Here is a 23,775-nt window from a genome sequence, read left to right as displayed (position 1 = left end):
TTCTCCAACAATAGACGCTATTCTTAACCACAGAGGCACCAAAAGAACACATTTAAATTCAACTCAGTACAACGATGCAATACTGGTCGCAAACAAGTAGCTAATTAATGACAACAGCGTTGGTCATCTCTGCTGTGTGCAAGTAATAAAGAGTTGCAGTGTATTTGAGTACCATGGACAGCTCTGTCACGTTGCTCAGGATAACCTTCTTCCACCAGGGGTCGCACTTCAGCCGGTTTCTCTTTGCGGAACCATCGAGCAACAGCTCCTCAGAACAGGGGAGTGGAAAGAGTGTGACACACAAACAGTGATGTGAAAAGAAGGTAAACTAAATTCTTCATCATTCCTTCCTTTTAGACGTTGTGGCTTTTTATGTAAGGTGACCGTTTCAATATACTCCATTTCAATGTCACCCTTTCATTTATTTGAATGTGGGTTTGTCGCTTTCCGCGTAGTTTGGTCCGCTAGGCTAATTCATGTTAGCTTCTCGTTCATTGCCAAGGTGCCTCTGACTGAACGATGTCGGAATGTGTTCGCCGTCCTCTGACTTAAAACGCACCGTCCCAACACCTACAGAAAGTCAGAGTTTCTACGTAACGTCAAAGTGAAAGGCGAAAGTATCTGGTCCGTCGCACGTAGCGTGCACTATAGTCACAACCCAGGGTCGACGGAGTATCCAGTTTCTAACAGGAAGTTACTTACGATTGAAAGTCATCACAGACATGCAACACGGGGTCAAAACATCAAATCTTAAATAGTTGTTTTTTCCAATGCAGTGTGTTTTTGTCTGCCTCTCGTGTGTCTCATCGAATGCAAAATCAAATAGAAGTCCTTGATTTAGTCAAATATTAAATAAGATAATAATAATAACAATAATAATAATACATTTTGTCAGTGAAGCACTTTTCAAGCAAGGAGCAGTGAAACATATGGCAACAATGGCACACTAAAACACATATTTTTAAAGAGTATAATAATAGTCATGCATAACCAGCACGTAAACAAATACAATCTACGACAGAGCTTTATTATGCAAATAGCAGATCTTGTGGTCACACAGCGAGATGACACTATGAAAATATTGTTTTAAGTTATTACACAGTGAGCATAAAGTTAACCAGTTAACTAAAGAGAAATAAAATAAATACTGTCAACTAATGCGTGGATAGGGGCTGGATAATTTCCCTCTAGGCTTTCTACTCATTCAAGTACACTGTAAAACACCACTGCATTTGTTCCCCTCCTCTGGTGTCTGACTACAGCAAAATGCCGCCACATTTATTGTGGCCAGGTTTATAACGCCTTCGGGTGTCCCAATGATAAATGGGCAGAGAATGGCAGTGCTAGGGGTTGCTCACTGGGGGCCACCTATGCTCATGCTGCATTCATACATTGTAAGGTGCTTCGGGATTAAAAATCCCCACCAAAAGACAACTAGAAAAGAGGCCATGCTCTTATGCCCGCTTCCTTCAGTCTTCTCACCTTTGCAGCTCATTGTCCACCTCACATAATGTTGGCAACCTTCTTCTGCTTCCCTCCCAGGTTCTTTGACATTGGTGTGAGGGGGTAAACCAAGATGGCTGCGCGCCGTGTTCCACTGGTCTTGTTAGCCTGCGGCTCCTTTAATCCCATCACCAACCAGCACATGAGGCTGTTTGAGCTGGCAAGAGACCACATGCACAGCACAGGTCAGATCCACACATCAGAGACGTTGTTTGGGGGGAGGGCTCCCAGGGGCAGAAGTGCTTGCCATAAAGGCCCAAATCTGGTGTCCTCTTGCACATTCTAATGCAGCTATATCATCATATACACTGATCTTAATTATTGCATTTTTAATTAATTTACCAACCTGTAAACATGTAGTTAATTAATGTAAAAGAGAATTAGGCTTCTTGTGTGTTTCGGCCCACACGGTCTGTAAATCTATTTATTGACACATTCACTGTACACTGCCACAATGATTGTTAATATTGTTTAACCAGAAACACAAATTTACTCTTATTAAAATAAAACAAGACTGAACAAGACTGTGAAGTAGCAGTAGCTCTCTTTTATTAGACTCAATAAATTATATAATAAAGTAGCTGGCTGGAATAAATGAGTAGTAGGCTGTTTGGCCAGCAGCTGGTGTTCATGGAAATCTCTAAGTGTGTTTAATTTAACTTTAACCTTCAGGGCAAAGCAGCTCCTATAAAAGCTCCCGTTTAATGTCCACCAATTCATATTCTTTATATTAAAAATAAATCAAATATCTTAAGTGTATTGTGAACGAGGTTGCTCACGGTGATGAACCTATATAGAATTATGACCCAAACTCTTCAGCTCTGCAGAGCTTTAAAAATGTAATGTTTGGTTCTGTCTCCTCCTCTTCATCAGCCTTGTTTACAGCAGCAGCAGCAGGCAGCTGTTTACAGCAAACAAGCCCTGATAAAGCCTTCAGTCTGTGATCTATCAGGCACCGAACAGCAGGCGTACAAAGTTAAAGATTAGCTGGAAGGTTGTGCACCTACAAGCTAAAGAAGCAGATATTTCTTGAAGGGGTTAGTAAATGCTGATGTTGCTTTGTGGCTTCCTGATAGAGGAGCCTAAAGTAGGCTCTTTGCGAGCAGATTAGGCATAACAACGTAATAAAACAATAACCAGGCTTTGTTTTCAGCTTCTTGTATCGCCCTTCTCCCCTCTAATAGCCTAAATATCAATTAATGCAGTTTTAAACACCCCACATCCTTGTCTATTTGTTGAATTATAGACAGCAAGAAGTATCAATTCATTGCTTTATTGATTAAATATACAGTTATTCATAAAAAAAAATCTGATGATGCAACACAAGTTGCACACCTCGTCGTCAGTCCCCCTAAGTCTTGTCTTGTAACAACCATGTAGTAACCATGTCAGCAGACACGGCCCCCTTTATACAAACCCGGACCCATTTACCTCCAAAGCTGCTCTACATAAGAGATTGTGGCCCAGTCATACGGTCACAATACCGTCATTATACCTTAAGAGTTATACTGGTCCTGGGTCAGCTCTGTGCACAGTGCAGCATTTCAGTCAACATAAATAATGCTCTTACAGTTCCCCATTGACCCCTCACCTATAAGACATCAGCTGACTCGTTTGAAGGTGACCATCAGAAAATGATTGTAAGCTGTAAAATACTAGAATTAACACCATTAACTTCTGTATTCCCTTTTTAAAAGTGTGCATTTTAAAACTTTTCTGTCCATCTCTTATAGTTTAGGTCAGTTTCTAAACCCTTCAAATCGATTACACAGTATATGACACACAGACACACACACAGAGCTGTAATGATATAGGTTGATACTTCATGTCACGATCAAGCACCTTCATCCCCGTTTTGAACATTTAAATTGAAGCATTTATCTTCAAATGCGAGACCACCGAGCACTAATGATGTAAACACCAGTTTCCCAGAGATTACTTTATCTGCTGATTTATATTCCATTTCTGTAACAGCTATCATGACCTAGAAAAAACTGTATTAATCTTCCCCTCTCCCTTCAGGCCAGTACCAGGTGGTGGGTGGCATCGTGTCTCCAGTGAGTGACGGCTATGGAAAGCAAGGCCTGGTACTGGCTAAGCACAGAATTGCTATGGCAAAGCTTGCGCTCCAGAGCTCCAACTGGGTCACGGTTGATGAATGGGAGAGTCAGCAGCCAGACTGGACGGAGACCGCGGTCACTATGAGGTATAAAAGCAAGTTTAAAGCAACATTACAGTTAAAGTTGCTTCGTTTGAAAAAGAAGGTTTCCGTGCTGGGAAACTTACGAATAATATCAGCTTTTGGTCCTTCTGGGTACATTTTGTGCGCGACTGGTTAAAATATTGGAGCCTTAATATCTAGAGGTGTCCCGTACCTTCATTTTTTTCCTCCCGTGTTGACAGAACCAAGCGCATTTTGCTCACAGTTTATATCCAGAACTCAAAGCACACGGGGATGTACCCTCCTTTGCTGCTCCTCTGCCCGCCCTGCTTCATGCCAAATTCTGCTGCTTATGCATCGCTGTGTTGCCAGCTTCTAGTCTCTTTGGGGCTGCCAGACCAGACTGGACCCATGTCAGCTCTTGGTTTTCTATGAGGTGAAAGCGGGGGGCACCTGCTGTTTAATTCACCGGCAGAGCTGGAATACTGTAAGTGGTTATGAATGTAAGCGAAAGGCATACATAGGTGATGTGAATACGTCTATGAGTATCGGTCGACTCCATATCGCAGTTTGCCGTGCAGGAATATGAACATTTTTTTGCAGCTGGGATTTGTCAAGGATTTTGCCAAAGAGAATGAATGGGTAATGGAAAAAGTGAACCTAATACATCCTGTATTATTGCACACACCCGCTGTGTGCATATACAATATTTAGGCTTCTTTTAGAAAGGTCTCTGGCAACATTGGACTTCTTCCGTTATATTTAGTCTCCTTCTTCCGTTTGATTTAGCCTCCTTCTTCCCTGCTTCGCATTTCTCACAAATCCCCTCATGAGTCTTTGCGCAACACGGGTGCTGATCAAGGCATGAAGTGGCCTGTTGTTGTCCAGAGGCTGTGAGCGGGACACGTCACAAGTCCTTTCAATGGCCAACCCTCACACATGTTAATGTCCTGGAACTGGTTTTAAGAAGCTTTACTTGGCTTGGTTCCTCTGTGACTCGTCGATATTTCTCTTTTTCTAATCTAGTTCAGTTTGATGAGGCTTTATTGGTTTGATGTTTAGATTATAAAATATGTTGATATGTAACTACTGGTAACAAAGTTAAAGGGAGAATTAATCAAAGTCAGAAAAAGGAAAAGTATGTGTTATTCCATTTCTTAAATTAAAGAATTGTAATCTCAGTCTTTCTCTCATCCCTTTGCTGTGCAGGTATCTTCATGGGCGTATTCTGAAGAAGTATGAGCAGAGCACAGGAACGCACAATAACAACGGTCCCCTCTCAAGTAAGAACTGCTGACAGTTGGGAACTTGGGATCAGAACCCAATTGACAGCATTCAGGCGTCTCATATTTTAAGTGTTGCATTGGCCGTGAAACTTCTGTCATTTTAGGATAGCAGTCAGTTGGTCAGCCCACCATTTTAGTCCAAATATTATTCAAAAATAAATGTGAATATCTCAGCAATTTGACAAATTGCCATGACATTTCGACATCCATGGTCCCCATAGGATGAATCCATGACCAAGGCTGCGCCCCCTTTTGGGGAAAAGGAAAATTTGAGAAACAAATAAACACAGATTTAATATTGATGTAAAACTAGCTTGAATGGGATTTTGCTGCAATACAATCAAACAGTATCGCAGCATCAGAGTGTCGTCGCTGACTAAACCGCAACCGAGCCTCAATCAAACAGTTGGCTATTAACAGGTTAGTGATTTATAGCCAATTTGACAGGAAAAGACTGGTGAGGCATGACCAATCAATATTAACTCATCAAAGGTCAGGCAAGTTCACCAAATATCAGCATGGGCATGCTAGTATGCTAACTTTAGCACTGTGTGGCCAAAGGACAGCCTCCCGGCTCCACTGGCATGCCTGTAGACTCTAAGAGTCTATATAATTATACCAATAATAATCATATTCTTCTAACGGACAAAACACCAAGGGCTTGATTTCTTTCCCAGCATATTAGTTTATCACATATTTAACAAGCCCGCTAACAGAGTTAGGGTTAAGGATTTGCATCAATCCCATGTAATGTGCTTAACACGTGCAAAGTAGTAGTGCAAAGCCTCATGGTGCTCTGTGGTCCTCAGTAACAGTGGTTAAAGAGTATTAGGGAATGGTTTAATACTATTAGACTGTGTGTGTGTGTGTGTGTGTGTGTGTGTGTGTGTGTGTGTGTGTGTGTGTGTGTGTGTGTGTGTGTGTGTGTGTGTGTGTGTGTGTGTGTGTGTGTGTGTGTGTGTGTGTGTGAGAGAGTGAGAGAGTGAGAGAGAATGCTATGGACAAAGTCACAAATACGTAGCTATAGCATGTGTGAACATGACGGCCGTTGTATAACTGGGGCCTACAGATCTAATGACGAGCCTTAAGTAAGATCTATCAAGTGGGTCAAATATTTATTTTTGCAATAAACGGTTAATTGGCTGTTTTGGTCTCTTTTTTCTTCTAAAGACAAGCCACAGTTTGGTTTGACTCCCAGAACTTTATTTTGATATGATTTGCTGCAGCATGCAGCAACATGAATATCTAAGTTGTGTAATGTTTACAGAATGATTACTTTGGGGTAAAAACACTTATAAATATAGGACGCCAGACCATTCACAGATTAATTTTGAAGACAGTTTAAGCAAGTCCGTTGTTAGTGGTGTAAGGCGTTCTTTACATCAACAAGCATCATAAAGTGTCTTTAGAATTATATATCAAAATAAACCCCATCTAGCATTAGCTCTTATCAACTCTTCTCTCAGCTTCATGTCAGGTTTTCCTTGTGTTATGCTAAATATTCACAGATATTTTGGTGAAATCATAATTAAGCAGCACTCCTCTCTATGTTCCCTTCAGGCTCCTGTCCCCAGTTAAAACTCCTGTGTGGGGCCGATTTCCTCGAAACCTTCAAGATCCCCGGCCTGTGGCGGGACGACCACGTGGAGGAGGTGGCCGGACGCTTCGGCCTGGTCTGCGTCAGCCGAGGGGGGCTCGAGCCCGAGCGAGCCGTGCATGTGTCGGACATGCTCTCGCGCCACCGTCAAAATATTTTCCTTGTGAGGGAATGGGTGAGGAATGAGACGAGCGCCACGGAGGTCCGCCGGGCGCTGAGACGGGGTCTGAGTGTGAAATACCTGATCCCGGAGGCCGTGATAGAGTATATCCACCAGCACAACCTCTACACGGAGGACAGCGAGAGGCGGAATAAGGGCACAGTGCTGAGGCCGCTCGCCAAACGGGCACATGAGCCGGTGAAGAGTCTGGATGACTGATAGACTGCTGCAGCATTGAGCTGAACACGGGCCTTTTGAAGTGTGAATTCACTCACAGATCAGTGCGTCCGTTCAGAGACTGGAAGCTCTGTTAACTTCCACTGGACTGCCGTGTGATAGAGGTTCGCACAACCTGCAAACACACAAAAAAAACCCTCACAATGGACTAAATGTGTTTTTCAGGCATCACTCGTTTCAGTGCTGTGGTGTCTTTTTAATCATACGCATGGAGGGTTGCAAATACTGAGCCTCATCTTTGTACCTCAGTGTCATTGAGTATCCGCTTGCTTTTGTAGTTTTGCACATTTCACATCATTGCTGAGTTGGATACATTTAGACAAAATGATGTATATTTGATATTAATGAATTCATTCATTGATGAATATTTTTGTATGATGTCGATGTTTTTTCCTCAGTTCATGAATCCTGGTCCCCCAACAGAAAAGAAACTTCACCACTACTGTTTTGTTGTTGTTGTTGTTGACATTATAATATATATATCTCATCTCTCTCTGTAAATATATATATATATATATATATATGAATACAACAGCGATAGTGTAGGTATACACTGTGTGACACAGATTTTAGATGGGCTGCATCTTAATCACTGGGCGACCAGAATGCCCCTTATGTTTTTAATTGAAGAAATCTAAACAGGATACTGTTTATGCAGATCGTTATAGGTGTCCCTACTCAGCAGCAGCAGCAGCCTCGCAACAGCAATTAATTGTGGAATCTATTCAGTTTTCCCCATTATCATCCACACACACAAGCCTGTATTTTTTTTTCCCACCAAAGGATTTAAAGTAATCCTGACAGTTGCTCAGCTACAGGAGGTGTTCTCTCGCTGAGGCCAATGGCTGGAAGCGCAACAGTGACTGATACTGACTGGCATCCTTTGAAAGATGGTGTGTGTGTGTGTGTGTGTGTGTGTGTGTGTGTGTGTGTGTGTGTGTGAGAATGTGTGTGTTCGTCTGTGTCCCAGCCACTAAAGGATTTAGACAGTGGGTTTGCTGCTGCTGGCCCAAAAGAGGGATTATTCAATTAATTGAGCTGTTTAGGCGAAACAAAAGATATGACAGTCCTATTGTGCAACATTGAATTGTTCCCCGTTGGATCATTTTAAGCTCAGGTGATTCTGCTTTTGTGCGGTGCATATTATCTACACCGTGCTCCACTCAGCCACATTCACACGCTGATCTGTGTTTTTGATAGATTGTGTCTGTGTGATTTGGCTCCATTAGGGTGATTGTCAGTGGCCCTGCATCATGATTCTAGCATGATTAAAATGGCCTCATCTTATACAACTGAAACAGGCCAAATCTGCAACACGCGAACCTCCATATAAGGGCACCGGGTGTCAATTAATGAAGAAAGTGTATTCATCCTAATCCCATATAGCCGGAGTAAGCACTCTCCAGCACAAAAGCTATTCTACATTATGCATGCATGCCAGCATACAATATGTAGGGAAAGCGTGGGGAGGATTGAGGGGTTACATGGAGTCGGCCGAGGGAGGGAAGTGGGAGGTAATCGGATTAAAATGAATTTGGTTCAAATTGAGGCTTTTGACAGCAGGTTCTGCACTCTGGCACAATTCTCCGTCCACAGCAGACCTCTTCATCATTCACTGGGAGTAAAAGGAAAAGCAGCAGAACAGCCAAGATGCCAGTTGATCTGAACGGATATTGGAAAATGATTTCCAGTGATAACTTCGAGGAGTACCTGAAGGCTCTTGGTGAGTTTGTAGCAGGGGGTTGTGGAGGACAGGCCTGGTGAAGGAAAAGGCTTGGGAGAAAACATAATAGCAAAGTTGGCATTATAAGCCTGTAAGTTATTCACTACTATTGTACTGTATTTGAGCGAGACTGCAGTGTCTAGAATTTAGCTTCAAATCTGACATTGTACCAGTAATATATTGCGAGAAATCCAAATTTGTTGCGTGGTTTAATATCTTCCAATTACTTTTTTGTAATAAATAAAGTTATTGCCAGGGATACCACCCATCTTTAATATTTGAAATCAACATAAATGTTCCAAACATACTAAAAATCTACATATACATATCTGTCTAGATTAATTTAGTGTACGGGTCTAGTAAAAGAAACTCCTGTTCTCCTGTTTCTCATTCATTTTCCACCTTCCTGCTGCAGATGTAAATGTTGCCATCAGGAAAATCGCCACCCTGTTGAAGCCCGACAAGGACATCAGCCATGACGGGGACCACATCATCATCAAGACCCTCAGCACCTTCAAAAACTACAACATGGACTTCCATGTGGGCAAAGAGTTTGAGGAGGACCTGTCTGGAGTGGATGACAGGAAATGCATGGTGAGATTTATTAACCAGAGTAGATTTTAATGTCACGTGATGTATTACTGTTTGAGGAACTTTTTTTTAGAAAACCTGTTAATCCTTCCTGATCTCCCATTGGTGCAAAACCTTCAAGGGCATATCGCACTTTTCTCCGTGGCAGCCCTCCAGACTATAATGAGCATCTGGTGTAGTGAGATTCTGTACAAACCATTCCGCCTACTTACAAAACTTTGCTCAAACTTTTCACGTTTGAGTCAATGAATCGATGTAATGAAGACCAAGTGTCAGATACTGCAGGAAAAGAAGTGGGAGAGAAATAAGTCAAGTCTCACATTATTTTAAGCAGATTATTTCCTTGAATACTGAATAGGATCAAAGATGATCTCTGGTCCCCCTTGAAAAAGCTTGTTTTGTATGCTGATAGGCTGATTATAGATACGATGGAAGCAGTTTGGAGGCTGGCTGAGAGAAGAGAGTCACGTTCATTTGTATGTGCAGATTTTATTGGAGTCATTATTTTAAATGGGGTCGGAGGAGGACTGAGACTCACTCAGCATATATATTATATGTTGCAATCTATACGTTCATGCATCCACATTGTTAAATTAGAATAAATCCTCCCCTGGGGCGTCATGTATTCTAATCCCATTTTCTCCCTGACCTGTGGTCTCATGCAGACCACCATCACCTGGGAGGGAGACAAGCTGGTGTGTGTGCAGAAGGGAGAGATCGAAGGAAGAGGATGGACCCACTGGGTGGATGGAGATGAGCTTCATCTGGTAAGAAAACATCAGTTCCCGCCATGAATATTAATGTATGCAATTTGGTCACTTTAATCCAAATCCAAATTGCCTTTCAGCACTGTATGTGTGCTGTATTTTTATGTGTGACTCATGAATTGCTCCTCTAGCTCACTAGCAGTAGCATTATACCGTGTGAGGTGCATGTGTAAGTGGATGTATAACCAGGTAAATCATATTATTTCTGAATAAAGGCACTGTTTCAAGAGGAAAAACAGACACATATTTTGATTCACAAGTATCTGCTAGTCATGTATGTGGCAGTGCAGTCTGTCGCCGTGGACTGAGACCTCTAGGGATCCAGCACAAAGTTACTGACATGTTATTATCTTCAATTTTTCAATCTAATTTGTCTTTGAAGTACTTCCATAACTTTTTTTTTTTAAACATCTCCTCTGTGACGTTCATAGTGTGGCCCTGTGTGGCCTGTAATAACCCATTAGCATCTGAAAAAAACGTTAAAGTAATGACTAGCGCATTAGCATTTTCATTAGCTCGGCATTATCAGATTTCCTTCTGTGTGATTACTGCTCTCAAAGCTTAGCAAAGATAATCTGCCAAATTATTTGGTGTAAGTGATGCCAACAGATGTTTTCAATCAGCAGCTAGGAAATGAGTTATTAGTTAGAAGTTTCCAAGAGCTGGAAGTGTTTGAATGTGAAGCAACAGTGACCTCTGGTGGCAGGAAATACTTTGCACGGTGGATGCCAGAGGGAATTATGGAAAATGTTGCTGTTCTTTAGCGTACCCTAAATTATAAAAAATATTGAATCATGCATAATTTACTAATAATTGACCCATCCTCAGCTCCTCCCACCCATTTTCACTGTTGCCAGACAAATCTGATATCGAAGGCTATGATTTAGTCATCCTCCTGTCTGTTAAAATCTAAAAAAAGTAATGTGTAAATCTAAAAACTTTAAATTGTCTTTTGTTCTCTGCAGGAGCTGAGAGCTGCAGGAAGTGTTAGCAAGCAGGTCTTCAAGAAGACCTAAGCCGGCTCCCCCCGGCTGGCATCGGCTTACAGAGACACACCCGACACATCCCATGCCTATGACATATCATCCAACCTCCCTTGGGTCCATTTAATAATCTCTCCATCTTCTCCATAAATCCACCCAACAAATGTGTTTCCTGTTATGAAGATCATTTTCTACGAAACACACTTTTATATTGCATCAAGACTGTAACCTTCCCCTGCCAAAGCCAAATCAAAAGGGCGGAGGAGGGTGTATTGTGTCATACCTGACCTAATGCAAAACTGTCTCAGGGTGGGTGCTCTTTTGATTAACAAGTTTAGATGCGTTGGACGCATGCATAACGCTACTTGTAGGTATAGCTGATCTGATGGGGGAGGCAGACTGATAATGTGATGTGCTGAAATGACCAGAGAGATTAGACTACCTGGCAGTGATGTCAAGAGAGCGGGAGGTTAATCCCATTTGAGGCCTCTGAACAAGAATGCTGTGGAGGAAAATCTGAGTGTGGTTGAAGGCTGTAAACTCCTTTGCTATGTTGGCTGGTCTCCAGAATGGATATGATGTGTATATTTATCCCTCCCAGCTCCTTTGGGAATGTGCCATTGATAGTAAAAATGAATCAATAAAGTAAACATTGCTCAATAACGTCCTTCGTCTTTTCCTGAGTGGTTAAACCTGCCGTTTCTTTTGTCAGTCAGACTTGTTGAGAAAAGAAAAGCATGACATTGAAGATCCACACTCAATGAAGCTCCTTTTCTCTGGAAACATGGGGAAGGAATCTGAGGGCCTCTACAGGAGGATCTCAGTGAGTGAAGTGAAGCATGCGGAGCTTCCATCAGACATCTGGAGCCCCGAGCTGCGCTCTGAATCAGCTAATCTGTCAGCTAACTTTATGCATAACCATTAGGGCCCACCAATCGAGTCTGTTTTAAGTGTCCGACTCACTTGCTCATTCTCTGCCACCGCTGCTGCCCGGCCTCCTATTGCTTCTTGTGCATTCACTCCCCGCCACCATGCCAGCGCCAACCTGCGGGTTCTGTTTATTTATGGTTCCCCAGGGGGGTTGTTATTGATCTCTCCAGCTCGTGCTTTGGCGGTTAAAAGAAATGATGGTCTCAAGTCGAAACAGAGTCTGGCGCCAGGGTAAAATCTGCAATTGAATTTATTCTTAATAAAACATTTCTACTAAGTGCAGGGGTGATCTATAACTGTTCTCTCATTTTGATCAGCAATCAACAGGTGAACTCCTCAATACTGGAGGGGATGTTTTCATTTGAAAGACCCCCTTTCCTTACTGTTACTTCACTGTTTGACTTGCACTGTGCAGAATGTGCAGAGTTTCAGGACGTAAACGCATGATTTTGTGACGTCACAATTAACTTACATACTGCACAGAATGGACAGTGAAGTAGGAGACATCTTGTGTAGTTGTAAGGATAATATGGCATCACCTGTGGTCACAGGTGGTAATGCAATGAACATTTTAATAACAATTTCATTAGAAATTACCCCTTTAATGATCCCTGGAATCAGATGATGCTCTTTGAGTATGCTGATTCCTGAACCTCTTGAGCATATGCGCTTCATTTGAATCCAGGGAGAATGGCGGACTATAGCAGTTTAAGTGCCAAGGATTCAGTGAAGGAGAAGGAGTTCCTCATTTCAAACTCACTTTTAACTCACTATTATAACATTATTTCCAAAACTAGTCACGAATGCTGTTTTTTTTTTTTTTACTTTAAAACCAGTTGAACTTTATTAACCTTCAGGCTAAAAGTTCAGGTTATCTGTATTTGCATCTGAACTTGCCACAGAAAAAAGAACCAACAAAGAGCACACACTGTGGGCAGATGTGTCGTTGCAGCTGAAATATCAGTTTAGTTTAATGCAGGTGGGACTGAATGAAATACCAGTAGACATATCCTGACCTCTGAAGATCTTTAATCCTTGCAAGCATGAGGCATCCCCAGTATGTCTTGTCTAGCAACGCCCCGGGGGTAAATGGTCCTGCAATATGCTTTGAGGACAGACAGCCATTTGCCACACATCAAACACTGCAGTGTAATGTGTGAAGACACCCTGAATGGGCATTTATAAGTCCTGATCAGAACAGAAATACATGATTAAATAGGAATTTACCTCACAGATGTTACATAATTCTCCTGTCTGTACATTGTGCACAGGGTGTGTGTGTGTGTGTGTGCGTGTGCAGGTGGGTGGTCACCCCAATGACTGTAAAGACCGAAAGAAAGGGGCGAGTCTTCCACCTCCCCCTCCAAAACAATTGCCCCTGCCAATCCCCTTCTAGCTATCAATAGTTCCCTTATCAATAGTCCTCTGCCCTCATGCCCCCGACTCATAAAAGCGGGAGGACACCCTGCACTTTTCCCCTCCATCCACTGTCTAAAGTCTACACACACAACACATACGGATCGTCACCAGCTGCCATCATGCCTGTGGACTTCAGTGGGAAATGGATACTGGAAACCAGTGATAAATTTGAGGAGTATTTGAAAGTGTTGGGTAAGAAACGTTTCGTTTGGTTGGATATTATTTTGCTTTTGATATTATGTGTTTAAAGTAGAGTTTCAAGGTGATGTTACAACAAAAATCAGCTGAATCCAATCTCCGTTAAGAGTATTCCTGCGTTATTGTGTAATCTAATGCAAAAAAAAGCAATTATTTCACCACAAATTATTGAGTTTACAGCAGCTATAATGCCAAATACTACACGTATTTTTATTTAAAAATCATATCTTGTCAACTATGTAATTATTCACAGAGATGTGGTCTTACTGTGTCATGGATTATATCTAAAAATATGGTATAATCAAGTTTCTTCTCTTCTGGCTCTAGATATCGACTTTGCTACAAGAAAGATTGCCATCTCCCTATCTCAGACCAAAGTGGTAACCCAAGATGGAGACCGGTTTGGCTTCAAAACGCTGAGCACCTTCAGGAATTATGAGCTTGCCTTTACTGTAGGGGTCGAGTTTGATGAGTACACCAAAGGACTAGACAACAGAAACATCAAGGTGGGTCGACCTTTCGTATGTGGGTGACGAGTTGATATTTCCCCTTTACTTTGCTGTGATTATGTGATCCTGTAAGCATGTTGTGTAACATTACTACTGGAAACACATGCAACCAATTGAAGCGTACCATATTATATAAATGACCAGTAAGGCACTGGTCAGGATATTTGGGAAAAACAAAGTTAAGGGAAAAGGGGGACTTAAATATCTTACTTAAATCTTCAGCCTCTCTTAATATCATTGCATGTGATACCTGCAGACATTTGACCATATCCTTTTATTATCAAGTCAAAGGGAAAATAGGAAATTATGTTCACTGTATACTATATTACAATGTATAAACAGGTTATTTGTGAAGTGTTTAGTCATTTTTTTAGACAATTCTTACTTCTTCTGATACAAAAGTGACCCTGTGAGTTGTAAAAGTAGTGACAGGAGGAAGCTTTACTCTAGATGCTTTAAATGTGCATTTAATAATGAATGAATACATACTGCCTTGTAGTGTCTGGTGACCTGGGAAGGGGACAAGCTGGTGTGCATTCAGAAAGGAGAGAAGGCCAACCGTGCCTGGAAACACTGGATCGAAGGAGACAAACTCTACCTGGTGGGTTTGGCGTTATCTGTCATGACGATTAGCTTTTGGTTGAAATATTTGAACCAGAACATGGGCTGATGGATTCAATAAAAAAAAAGAAATGCGTTGGGTTTTATCGCACAGCAGAATGTGATTGTGAAGTGTGACGAGGAGAGTTTTAACACTGTTATCGCTCTAATTCTTTCTAGTAATCTCTTTTTCCTCCCGCAGGAGCTGTCGTGTGAAGATGTAGTTTGTGTTCAAGTGTTCAAGAAAAAAGAATAAAAGGCAAATATCTGTTTTCATTTTCTTGGTAAACAAAGTGTCTATATGCGCCTCAATAACATGTTTTCGCACACATCAAACGTATGAACATAATAAATAAAGCTGCTTTCAGACATACATATTGTGTTGTGTGTGACTTAAGAACAACTTGTTACTATGATGAATCACCTTTAAGTCTGATTGTTAAAAATGGGTCTAACATTAGAGAGAGTGAAAGTATTAACACAAGGTTGCTGATCAACAGCCAAATGAATATTAAGTCTAACTAAACAGTATTTTTTTCATTCCAAGACACATATAATTAACATTACCTGACATCCCTTCTCTTGAGGAAGTGTAGGCCTGTGTGGTGACAACAGACAAATGAACTGACTTTTACAACAGTTATGATTTTCACAGTTTTTACATGTTACATTGAACACATCTTACAGTCATTCAGTGTATTATAAAGCAATGCATTGACATCTGGTAGGAAAAGATGGCAGTGTCCTGGAGCTGACATGTAATTATATAACAATAACATTAATTTATCTAAGCCTCATAAATGACAACTTTGTTCATATTTGGCTACATGAGAATTTAAGTAGTGTGTCATTTTCTGTCTGCAAATATTGAGGAAGCTGATGATACGACTGTTGTTACTGAAAAAGGAACTCTTTAGATGATTTAAAGCAACACATTTAATTCTTGTGTTTATTCCAAAGTATGCTGTGTGCATATATATATTATATTATATTATATTATATTATATTATATATATACTGTATATACATAGTTTTATTATTATTATTACTACTACTACAAGAAAGCTATCTTGTCACAACAACATTTTACTCATGATTAAAAATCAGATTTTCTTTATGTTAACAAGAAACGTTCCTCAGTATAACAAGATATGTTGATATGCAAATTCAAGGCCATGATAGTTTAACTTTTACCAGTCACCTCTATGGTGTCATGAAATGAATTCAATCACCTCAGTGATGATTGATTTCTTTTATCGATCCTCCGACCAAGGTCGGCATGATAGCATCTCAACTCGTGTAGTTATACTTGATAACGATTAACCGTGCAGATGTGTTGCTTGTCCCCGTGTCACCCGGCGTCGACTATAGCCGTGTGGAAGGCCTTCATGTCACGTCACCATTTCCAGACCGCAAATCACGCGAGATCGAGTTTCAGGAAGTTCCACGTCAGTATCCAGTGCTCCGTTCACTGTAGTCGTAGCAGTTAGACCCCTGTTGAAACAGTTCGCATCTCATTTGACAGATTTTATTGTGACAACACGGGGATAAAACATGGTAAGAGACGTTTCAAATAGTTGACATCGTGTTTTGTTTCCATACAGGTCATCGTATGGCCCTGGCTTGTTTTTATAAGGACAGTGACAGTGTCAAATAATCATGCCTTTTTGTAAATAGCTTAGCGGCTAGCAACTAGCTTGAGTTAGCATGATAGCTTGTAGCTAACGGCTGTTTATCATTTCTAATAACAATTCTTTGTAAGCTTGAGTTATATGTGCTTAGGGGTATTTTTAGTCAGTTGTCGAATTATATATGATAAGTTGTATACGTTTAGATTGAAATATTTTAGGCTAAATGGTAACATGCTAACGGTTATGATGGCTTTAGGATCTGGCGTATTATTGCGTTTCTTTACCCGGACGCTACCGAGTTTTACTAAATGATTTAAAACCACATGTAAAGCCACTCATGTTGAAAGTTTGAACGGCTTAGGAAGAGACCCCGATGTCCTCTGTCTTTACAGCCTCTCAGGCTGGACATCAAGCGGAGGCTGACAGCCCGGTCAGACCGTGTGAAGAGTGTGGACCTCCACCCTACTGAACCATGGATGCTTGCCAGTCTGTACAACGGCAGCGTCTGCGTGTGGAACCACGAAACACAGGTGATCACAAATGGACGGGACTAACGTAAAAATCCACGCTTGAATATGTTACTTCATAGTCAACAGCTGACTTGGAAAACACCTAAAGCAGCGATGCTGTTGCAAACCAATTGAGCAGTTTTGTTTGTTTCCAGACCCTCGTCAAGACCTTTGAAGTATGTGACCTCCCTGTCAGAGCTTCCAAGTTTGTGGCAAGGAAGAACTGGGTCATTACAGGAGCGGTAAGTTGCATGTGTTATTGTCACGACAGTTGTCATCCGTAACACCGGCAGTGTTATAGTAACTAGTAGTACTAGTAGTTTATAAGAGGTTGAGCTTGCATGTGTTTAATTTGATGTGTTTCAAGTGTTGGTTGGGCATGTGCAATAAAACTTTGAGCAGTTATTAGATCACAATGTTTGTATTAAGGCTTTACATCTGATTATCTTGCTTTACAGGATGATATGCAGATCAGAGTGTTCAACTACAACACCTTGGAGCGTGTCCACATGTTTGAGGCCCACTCTGATTACATCCGTTGCATCGCTGTCCATCCGACCCAGCCCTACATCCTCACCAGCAGTGGTACGCTAGTAAACTTATGATGTCTTAAGAGGAAGCATACTCTTCTTACGTTAATTTAAAAAAACTTCAAATGTTTCTATATATCAGTGTCCTCAAATGCGTGTGTAGTGAGTGCAAACTAGCATACATGTGTTTCTGTGCAGATGACATGTTGATCAAGCTATGGGACTGGGAGAAGAAGTGGTCGTGCAGCCAAGTGTTTGAGGGTCACACTCACTATGTCATGCAGATTGTCATCAACCCAAAGGACAACAACCAGTTTGCAAGTGCCTCCCTGGACAGGACAATTAAGGCAGGGACTGTTGATTTTGCTTTTGTCAACTTTACTGCTGTTAATTTGATCTTGTCATAGGGACTCTGGGACACACAGATCCTATCGCGGTTCTACAGCTTCTCTAATGACTATAGAGCAAGCTTATTCTCGCCCTTAAATATACATATAAGTAATAAGAATTCAACGATTGTCTGCCGTGTCCTCTTGGTTGTTTCAGGTTTGGCAGTTAGGCTCTTCGTCTCCCAATTTCACTTTGGAGGGTCACGAGAAAGGAGTCAATTGCATTGACTATTACAGTGGAGGAGACAAGCCATACCTCATCTCAGGGGCTGATGACCGCCAAGTAAAGATCTGGGACTACCAGGTTAGAAAACGTTTAATTCACTTCCCACACAAGAAGGTGAAAGTAAGCAACAGCACACTGATCTTAGAACTAATAAGCTCTTGAGCAAAGCACAGGGTAATTCCAGCTGAAAATGGACCTTTGTTACATTATAAAAAGTCATGATTATACCTTACTGAAAGGGTTGGTAGTTCTAAAAAGAATACATATTTTCATCATTGATCAGATACATCCTTTCTATAAGCATCCTTTAGCATTGTGTCTATATCTAAATGTTTAAATGTCTTCCTCTGTGTGTTGTAGAACAAGACTTGTGTTCAGACTCTGGAGGGCCATGCCCAGAATGTCTCTTGCGTCAGCTTCCACCCTGAGCTGCCCATCATCATCACTGGATCAGAGGACGGTGAGCGGGAATCCCACTCATCCTCAATTCTGTACACAAAACCCCCTTAGAATGCATCTTCCCTCATGACCTCATTGATCATTGCTTTATGCAATGTTACCCCCTCTGTCTGTAGGAACGGTGCGTATCTGGCACTCAAGCACTTACCGCCTGGAGAGCACTCTGAACTATGGCATGGAGAGAGTGTGGTGTGTGTGTGGCCTCAGGGGCTCCAACAATGTGGCGCTGGGCTACGATGAAGGCAGCATCATCATCAAGGTGAGCGAAGGACAGTAATTCTTGAAAATGTATTTTGATTGTAAAGAAACTCTTACTATATTAACATACATAGAGCTAGTAGTAATATGGAAGAAAAAAGGGGAAAAAAACAAGTGCCTTACAAAGGAATTTTATCTGTTATTGTTATGAATATGAAATGTATTGTAATATCAAATGAAATGTCTTTGTCTCCGTCTGCTGTGTAGGTGGGTCGAGAAGAGCCGGCAATGTCTATGGACACTAATGGAAAAATCATCTGGGCTAAACACAGTGAGATACAGCAAGCCAACCTGAAGGCGATGGGTGACGCCGAAATAAAGGATGGAGAGAGGCTGCCGTTGGCTGTCAAAGACATGGGCAGCTGTGAGATATACCCCCAAACCATCCAGCATAACCCGAATGGAAGGTATGCACACATCCAGGCCCTTTGACTGGTTAGGATTGTTTCAGAAACGTCAGCCATGGCACCACATATTATCTGTCTTTGTTTGCCAGATTAGAGGTGAATCAGTAATGATGCATGTTTGTGTGCCCCAGGTTTGTTGTGGTGTGCGGAGATGGAGAGTATATCATCTATACTGCCATGGCTTTGAGGAACAAGAGCTTTGGCTCAGCACAGGAGTTTGCATGGGCACACGACTCATCTGAGTAAGTATGCTGTCTAAAATAGATGTGATCACTGCTGGACACCTCTGTATTAGAAAGTTAACTGCTACGGTCTTCTTCTTTTTTTATTTTTAATAACAGATATGCTATCAGAGAAAGCAACAGTATCGTCAAAATCTTCAAAAACTTCAAAGAAAAGAAATCTTTTAAGCCTGACTTTGGAGCTGAAGGTAAACATCGGTGTAACATTGTAGACTTTCGAAGTGGATAGCTCCCACTGTCTTCCTCACTGGATGTTGTCCTATTCATCCCTGCAGGGATCTATGGAGGTTTCTTGCTTGGGGTGAGATCAGTGAATGGCCTGGCATTTTATGACTGGGAGAACACCGAGCTGATCCGCCGCATCGAGATCCAGCCCAAACATGTAGGACTGACTTACTTTTTATTTTCATTTTAGGTCCCGGTCTCTGTTTGAATTATTTATTAAAGGCTGAGAGAGGTAATTTAAGTTACTATTTCTGTGTCATTCTCTCCTTCACCCTTTCCCCTCTTTTTTTGTAATTTGAACAGATCTTCTGGTCAGACTCTGGTGAACTGGTCTGCATCGCTACCGAGGAGTCCTTCTTCATTCTGCGTTATATGTCAGATAAAGTGGCTTCTTCTCAAGAAAATAACGAAGGAGTGACAGAGGATGGTATTGAAGATGCCTTTGAGGTCGGTCCTTTAAACTTTCAGTTCTAAAATTCCGTAATGGGTTTAATGTATGTCCGAATGAATCATGGTTATACACAGAGTGCTATTATGTAGCACAGCTTCAACTTTCTTCGCTTTCGACTTATCCGTTACATTCATCACCTTTTGTGTGGTTATTTTTTATGTCCAGGTCCAGGGAGAGATCCAGGAGATTGTGAAGACTGGACTCTGGGTAGGAGACTGCTTCATCTACACCAGCTCTGTGAACAGACTCAACTACTATGTAGGGGGAGAGATCGTCACTATTGCTCACCTGGACAGGTACAAATACCGGCAGTTCAGCTTGAATTTAAGTGGGTATATGATTTGCTGAATAAAATGTAATATACCTACCTGCAGTGTGTGTGTCTCAGAAGCAACTTGTTAATTGTATGCTTATAATAATAATACAGTAAACTGATCACAGTTGCATACAATATTCAGAAAATAACAGGCAGGCTCTTAAAGTTTGATAGCTGTGAATGATGCGTCATGCCATCTCTCCCTGCAGAACCATGTACCTGCTGGGTTACATACCAAAAGATGACCGTCTGTACCTTGGAGACAAGGAGCTCAACATTGTTAGCTACTCCCTGCTGGTCTCTGTCCTGGAGTACCAGACTGCCGTAATGAGGAGGGACTTTGGAATGGCTGACAAGGTGCTTCCAACCATTCCTAAAGAGCAGCGGACCAGGGTGGCCCATTTCCTGGAGAAGCAGGTATGGAAATACCATAGGAGACTTTATTGCACATAGGAACAATGAAATGTTGATTATTGCATAGAATATTGGTCAAGAAAAGAAAGAAACAATACACTATTTTTTTATGTTCCCAACTTGATAACTTGATTTTTTTTTAAGAATCTAGAAATGATGTACACTACGTGCTTGTAGGATGTTGATGGGTTTTGTTTCTGTGTTTCTTCAGGGCTTCAAGCAGCAGGCACTAGCTGTGTCCACAGACCCAGAACACAGGTTTGAGCTTGCTTTGCAGCTGGGAGAGTTAAAAATCGCCTACCAGCTGGCAGTGGAGGCAGAGGTAAGAGCATAATTTGAAATTAAGGCAAACTTTATGACATATTACATCTTCTCACCTTCTAAAAAAAATTACCAGACGAGTCACAATGGTGCACAAGAGATTTTGCCCTTCACACATTTAATGCCATCACTGGTCAGGTCCAGTACATTTTTAATATTTGTCATTCTAACCTCTGCAGGCGGAGCAGAAGTGGAAGCAGTTAGCAGAGCTGGCTATCAGTAAGTGCCAATTTGGCCTGGCCCAGGAGTGCCTGCACCACGCCCAGGATTACGGTGGCCTGCTGCTCCTCGCCACAGCTTCCGGTAACACGACAATGGTGGGCAAGCTGGCTGAGGGGGCAGAGAAGGACGGCAAGAACAATGTGGCCTTCATGACCTACTTCCTGCAGGGGAAGTGAGTACCAGATGAATGTGACAATTGGTGGAAAATATAGGGAAAGGATGTGTATTGATCACATTGAATGTGCGGTAATTGTCCGCTTTTCTATACAGTTTGGATCAGTGTTTGGAGCTTCTGATCCGGACAAACCGACTGCCTGAAGCTGCCTTCCTGGCTCGCACTTACCTGCCCAGTCAGGTGTCCCGTGTGGTCAAATTATGGAGGGAGAACCTGGCTAAGGTCAACACAAAGGTCAGTTCTGTTATCTGGATACTTGTTTATTTGAAAAAGAAATGATACACCAAATAACTTTTAAACTAATATTCAGAAAACAGTCTGCGGCATATTTAAGTGGAGAAAACCATAACGCTGTCCTGAATCTTCATGACAGGCGGCAGAGTCCCTAGCAGATCCCACAGAGTATGAGAATCTGTTCCCCGGGCTGAAAGAAGCCTTTGCGGCTGAGCATTACCTCCGAGAGTCCTGCTTGGGCACTACTAGGCCTGCTAAAGAGTATCCTCTCGTCACGGTGAGTTGCACACGTTTTAAACTGACACATGAGGTAGTTGTGTCCAATCCTCTCCTGTATTTTAACAAACTCCCAACATTTTTCAGCTCAACGAAGACAGGAATATTCTTGAGGAGGCTCAGGGATACGAGCCCAAAGGAACCTTCATTCCTGCCGTCTCCAAGGTTTGTCTGCAGTATCCAACAATTTCTTCTAGGCCAACTTTTTAACTCATAGCAACCTGATGCATAGCATTTTCTGACAGTTGCACAGGATGTCACTTGCACTGTTCACCCTCTGCACCTCCTATAATGAGTAAAACTTTTTCAAAGGTTCAGTTAAAAACTAGAGCCACCAATGCTCTTTAATATTCAAACATTCAGCCAAACTATTTGACTCACATTTTCCAGCAGACTCCGGACAGTGAGGAGTCAGTGGCAGCAGCTCCTGTTGCTGCAGCCGTGACATCTGTCACATCTTCTCAGCCTGAACCTGCTGCTCCTACAGCAGTGGCCACAGAAGAAGAAGAAGAAGAAGAGGAAGAAGAAGAAGAAGAAGAGGAGGAGGAGGAGGAGGAAATCCCCGAGTTCTCAGAGTCACAAAAAGAGGTTAGACTTGGCTTTCTTCAACTTTTATCTTTTGATTATATTGTTTGTTTTTCACCATGAAAAAATATAACAAGCTTCTGACTGATTGAATTACCATTTTGTAGCATTATGTTTGTTTTTTATTAAAAAGGACATCTTTTAAACATACAGTTCCAAGTGGCTGACATATTATTTAAATAGAAACCCCACAGATAAAATGTTACTAAATAGAATATTAAAAGAAGAAGAATTCTTATAAAAAACAAATTTTCCGTTGTGTGTGTCTTCATGTAGACTTTGGATGAGCTGGACGTGGACCTGGACAACATGGAGCTGGATGACATCGACACCACAGATGTTAACCTCGATGACGACTTTCTAGACGACTGATACCTGACACCACTCTGCTTCCCAGCGATCTTCAGAGCTTATTTAAAACAAAGAAAGAGACCAAACTCCCTTTTCCCCTTTTTGTATTTGTACGTCAAAATATATTGTCATGTCCACCTACTGCAGTGGTTGGATTTAAGCAGATTATGATGATAATGAGATCAGCAATGATTTATTCTCAGAAGAACAGAAAAGATGGACACACCATGTCTATTTCAGAGTCTCCATTTTGTACACCATTTATTGATTGTTTGAGAAACTTTCACTAACAGTCCACTGAGTGATATGTTATATTTGCTCTTTGCTTTGTGTTGTCTGTAATTGCAAATCAAAGTTAATTCAGTCCAATAAAGTGCGGTTGCTGTACATATTCACATCTGATTTGAGAGTTTTCGTATGAAATGGTAAAACACAGTGATGCTACAGTTTCATTATGTAGGTCTATGAGAGAAGTCTTTGTTTGAAGGGGGATAAATGTTGCATTTTACAGTTAAAGATCTTAGACATGTTACTTATTATGTCATGCCATCCATCTAACTTTACTAATTGGAGATGAACCATTAATTGGTCATGTTGTGTAATTGGTTTAAGGCACATTCCAAAATAAGCTACAGTATGTTGATGCTGACATAACTCAAGTGATGTGCTCTTGTATGAATATAATACTAGATAATAATAGGTAATTTTTTTTGAGAAGGCATTTGTACACACCTAACATGTAACAATAATCTGTTGAAATTCCTATGTGGGTGAACCAACTGTATGTGCCTTAAAGTGCCTCTTAAAATGCACAAGGGCAATTCCATTTAGATTGCTTGGCTGTAGCCTTCCTGTAGCTATAGTGTGTTAAGAAGAAAATGCTTATTAAA

The 23,775-nt window shown here is 41.5% G+C and overlaps 4 protein-coding genes across 5 annotated transcripts; all 4 read left to right on the top strand.

Annotated features, from left to right (window-relative positions):
- Positions 1 to 252: 252 nt before the first annotated feature.
- LOC311012002 (nicotinamide/nicotinic acid mononucleotide adenylyltransferase 3-like) lies at positions 253 to 7,397 on the top strand. Its single transcript, XM_084007261.1, has 5 exons — positions 253 to 323; positions 1,543 to 1,688; positions 3,526 to 3,709; positions 4,874 to 4,947; positions 6,511 to 7,397. The coding sequence occupies exons 2-5, from the start codon at positions 1,577 to 1,579 to the stop codon at positions 6,924 to 6,926; spliced, it is 786 nt and encodes a 261-aa protein (XP_083863387.1). The 5' UTR covers positions 253 to 323; positions 1,543 to 1,576; the 3' UTR covers positions 6,927 to 7,397.
- A 1,134-nt stretch (positions 7,398 to 8,531) lies between these two features.
- rbp1.1 (retinol binding protein 1, cellular, tandem duplicate 1) lies at positions 8,532 to 11,645 on the top strand. Its single transcript, XM_084008052.1, has 4 exons — positions 8,532 to 8,667; positions 9,083 to 9,261; positions 9,924 to 10,025; positions 10,991 to 11,645. Exons 1-4 carry the CDS (start codon positions 8,595 to 8,597, stop codon positions 11,039 to 11,041), a joined length of 405 nt encoding a protein of 134 aa, XP_083864178.1. The 5' UTR covers positions 8,532 to 8,594; the 3' UTR covers positions 11,042 to 11,645.
- A 1,717-nt stretch (positions 11,646 to 13,362) lies between these two features.
- LOC311012563 (retinol-binding protein 2-like) lies at positions 13,363 to 15,025 on the top strand. Its single transcript, XM_084008051.1, has 4 exons — positions 13,363 to 13,549; positions 13,883 to 14,061; positions 14,564 to 14,665; positions 14,867 to 15,025. Exons 1-4 carry the CDS (start codon positions 13,372 to 13,374, stop codon positions 14,918 to 14,920), a joined length of 513 nt encoding a protein of 170 aa, XP_083864177.1. The 5' UTR covers positions 13,363 to 13,371; the 3' UTR covers positions 14,921 to 15,025.
- Positions 15,026 to 16,125: 1,100 nt separating this feature from the next.
- copb2 (COPI coat complex subunit beta 2) lies at positions 16,126 to 23,280 on the top strand. Of its 2 annotated transcripts, none has more exons than XM_084007574.1 (22): positions 16,126 to 16,221; positions 16,688 to 16,825; positions 16,960 to 17,046; positions 17,263 to 17,389; positions 17,533 to 17,681; positions 17,881 to 18,027; positions 18,310 to 18,409; positions 18,525 to 18,667; positions 18,874 to 19,073; positions 19,205 to 19,315; positions 19,415 to 19,503; positions 19,591 to 19,697; positions 19,844 to 19,987; positions 20,157 to 20,287; positions 20,517 to 20,724; positions 20,933 to 21,043; positions 21,222 to 21,436; positions 21,535 to 21,673; positions 21,813 to 21,950; positions 22,037 to 22,114; positions 22,343 to 22,537; positions 22,811 to 23,280. In XM_084007574.1, the coding sequence occupies exons 1-22, from the start codon at positions 16,219 to 16,221 to the stop codon at positions 22,904 to 22,906; spliced, it is 2,856 nt and encodes a 951-aa protein (XP_083863700.1). In that variant the 5' UTR covers positions 16,126 to 16,218; the 3' UTR covers positions 22,907 to 23,280. The 2 variants fall into 2 exon arrangements, with proteins under 2 accessions (XP_083863700.1, XP_083863699.1); XM_084007573.1 differs by having other exon boundaries at positions 22,340 to 22,537.
- Positions 23,281 to 23,775: the final 495 nt, after the last annotated feature.

The sequence above is a fragment of the Eutrigla gurnardus genome (assembly GCF_963514095.1).
Source record: "Eutrigla gurnardus genome assembly, chromosome: 4".
NCBI classification, from domain to species: domain Eukaryota; kingdom Metazoa; phylum Chordata; class Actinopteri; order Perciformes; family Triglidae; genus Eutrigla; species Eutrigla gurnardus.
This window is presented reverse-complemented; position numbering and strand designations above follow the sequence as displayed.

What these genes read in the sequence shown, in the direction of transcription:
- LOC311012002 (XM_084007261.1), top strand. Translation starts at nt 1,577, where the DNA reads ATGGCTGCGCGCCGTGTTCCACTGGTCTTGTTAGCCTGCGGCTCCTTT. An exon ending in AGACCACATGCACAGCACAG is followed by an intron (nt 1,689 to 3,525) that starts GTCAGATCCACA and finishes CTCTCCCTTCAG; the next exon opens with GCCAGTACCAGGTGGTGGGT. An exon ending in GAGACCGCGGTCACTATGAG is followed by an intron (nt 3,710 to 4,873) that starts GTATAAAAGCAA and finishes TTTGCTGTGCAG; the next exon opens with GTATCTTCATGGGCGTATTC.
- rbp1.1 (XM_084008052.1), top strand. Translation starts at nt 8,595, where the DNA reads ATGCCAGTTGATCTGAACGGATATTGGAAAATGATTTCCAGTGATAAC. An exon ending in GGAGTACCTGAAGGCTCTTG is followed by an intron (nt 8,668 to 9,082) that starts GTGAGTTTGTAG and finishes TTCCTGCTGCAG; the next exon opens with ATGTAAATGTTGCCATCAGG. An exon ending in ATGGAGATGAGCTTCATCTG is followed by an intron (nt 10,026 to 10,990) that starts GTAAGAAAACAT and finishes TGTTCTCTGCAG; the next exon opens with GAGCTGAGAGCTGCAGGAAG.
- LOC311012563 (XM_084008051.1), top strand. Translation starts at nt 13,372, where the DNA reads ATGCCCCCGACTCATAAAAGCGGGAGGACACCCTGCACTTTTCCCCTC. An exon ending in GGAGTATTTGAAAGTGTTGG is followed by an intron (nt 13,550 to 13,882) that starts GTAAGAAACGTT and finishes TTCTGGCTCTAG; the next exon opens with ATATCGACTTTGCTACAAGA. An exon ending in AAGGAGACAAACTCTACCTG is followed by an intron (nt 14,666 to 14,866) that starts GTGGGTTTGGCG and finishes TTCCTCCCGCAG; the next exon opens with GAGCTGTCGTGTGAAGATGT.
- copb2 (XM_084007573.1), top strand. An exon ending in ACTGGGTCATTACAGGAGCG is followed by an intron (nt 17,047 to 17,262) that starts GTAAGTTGCATG and finishes CTTGCTTTACAG; the next exon opens with GATGATATGCAGATCAGAGT. An exon ending in ACTATTGCTCACCTGGACAG is followed by an intron (nt 20,288 to 20,516) that starts GTACAAATACCG and finishes CTCTCCCTGCAG; the next exon opens with AACCATGTACCTGCTGGGTT.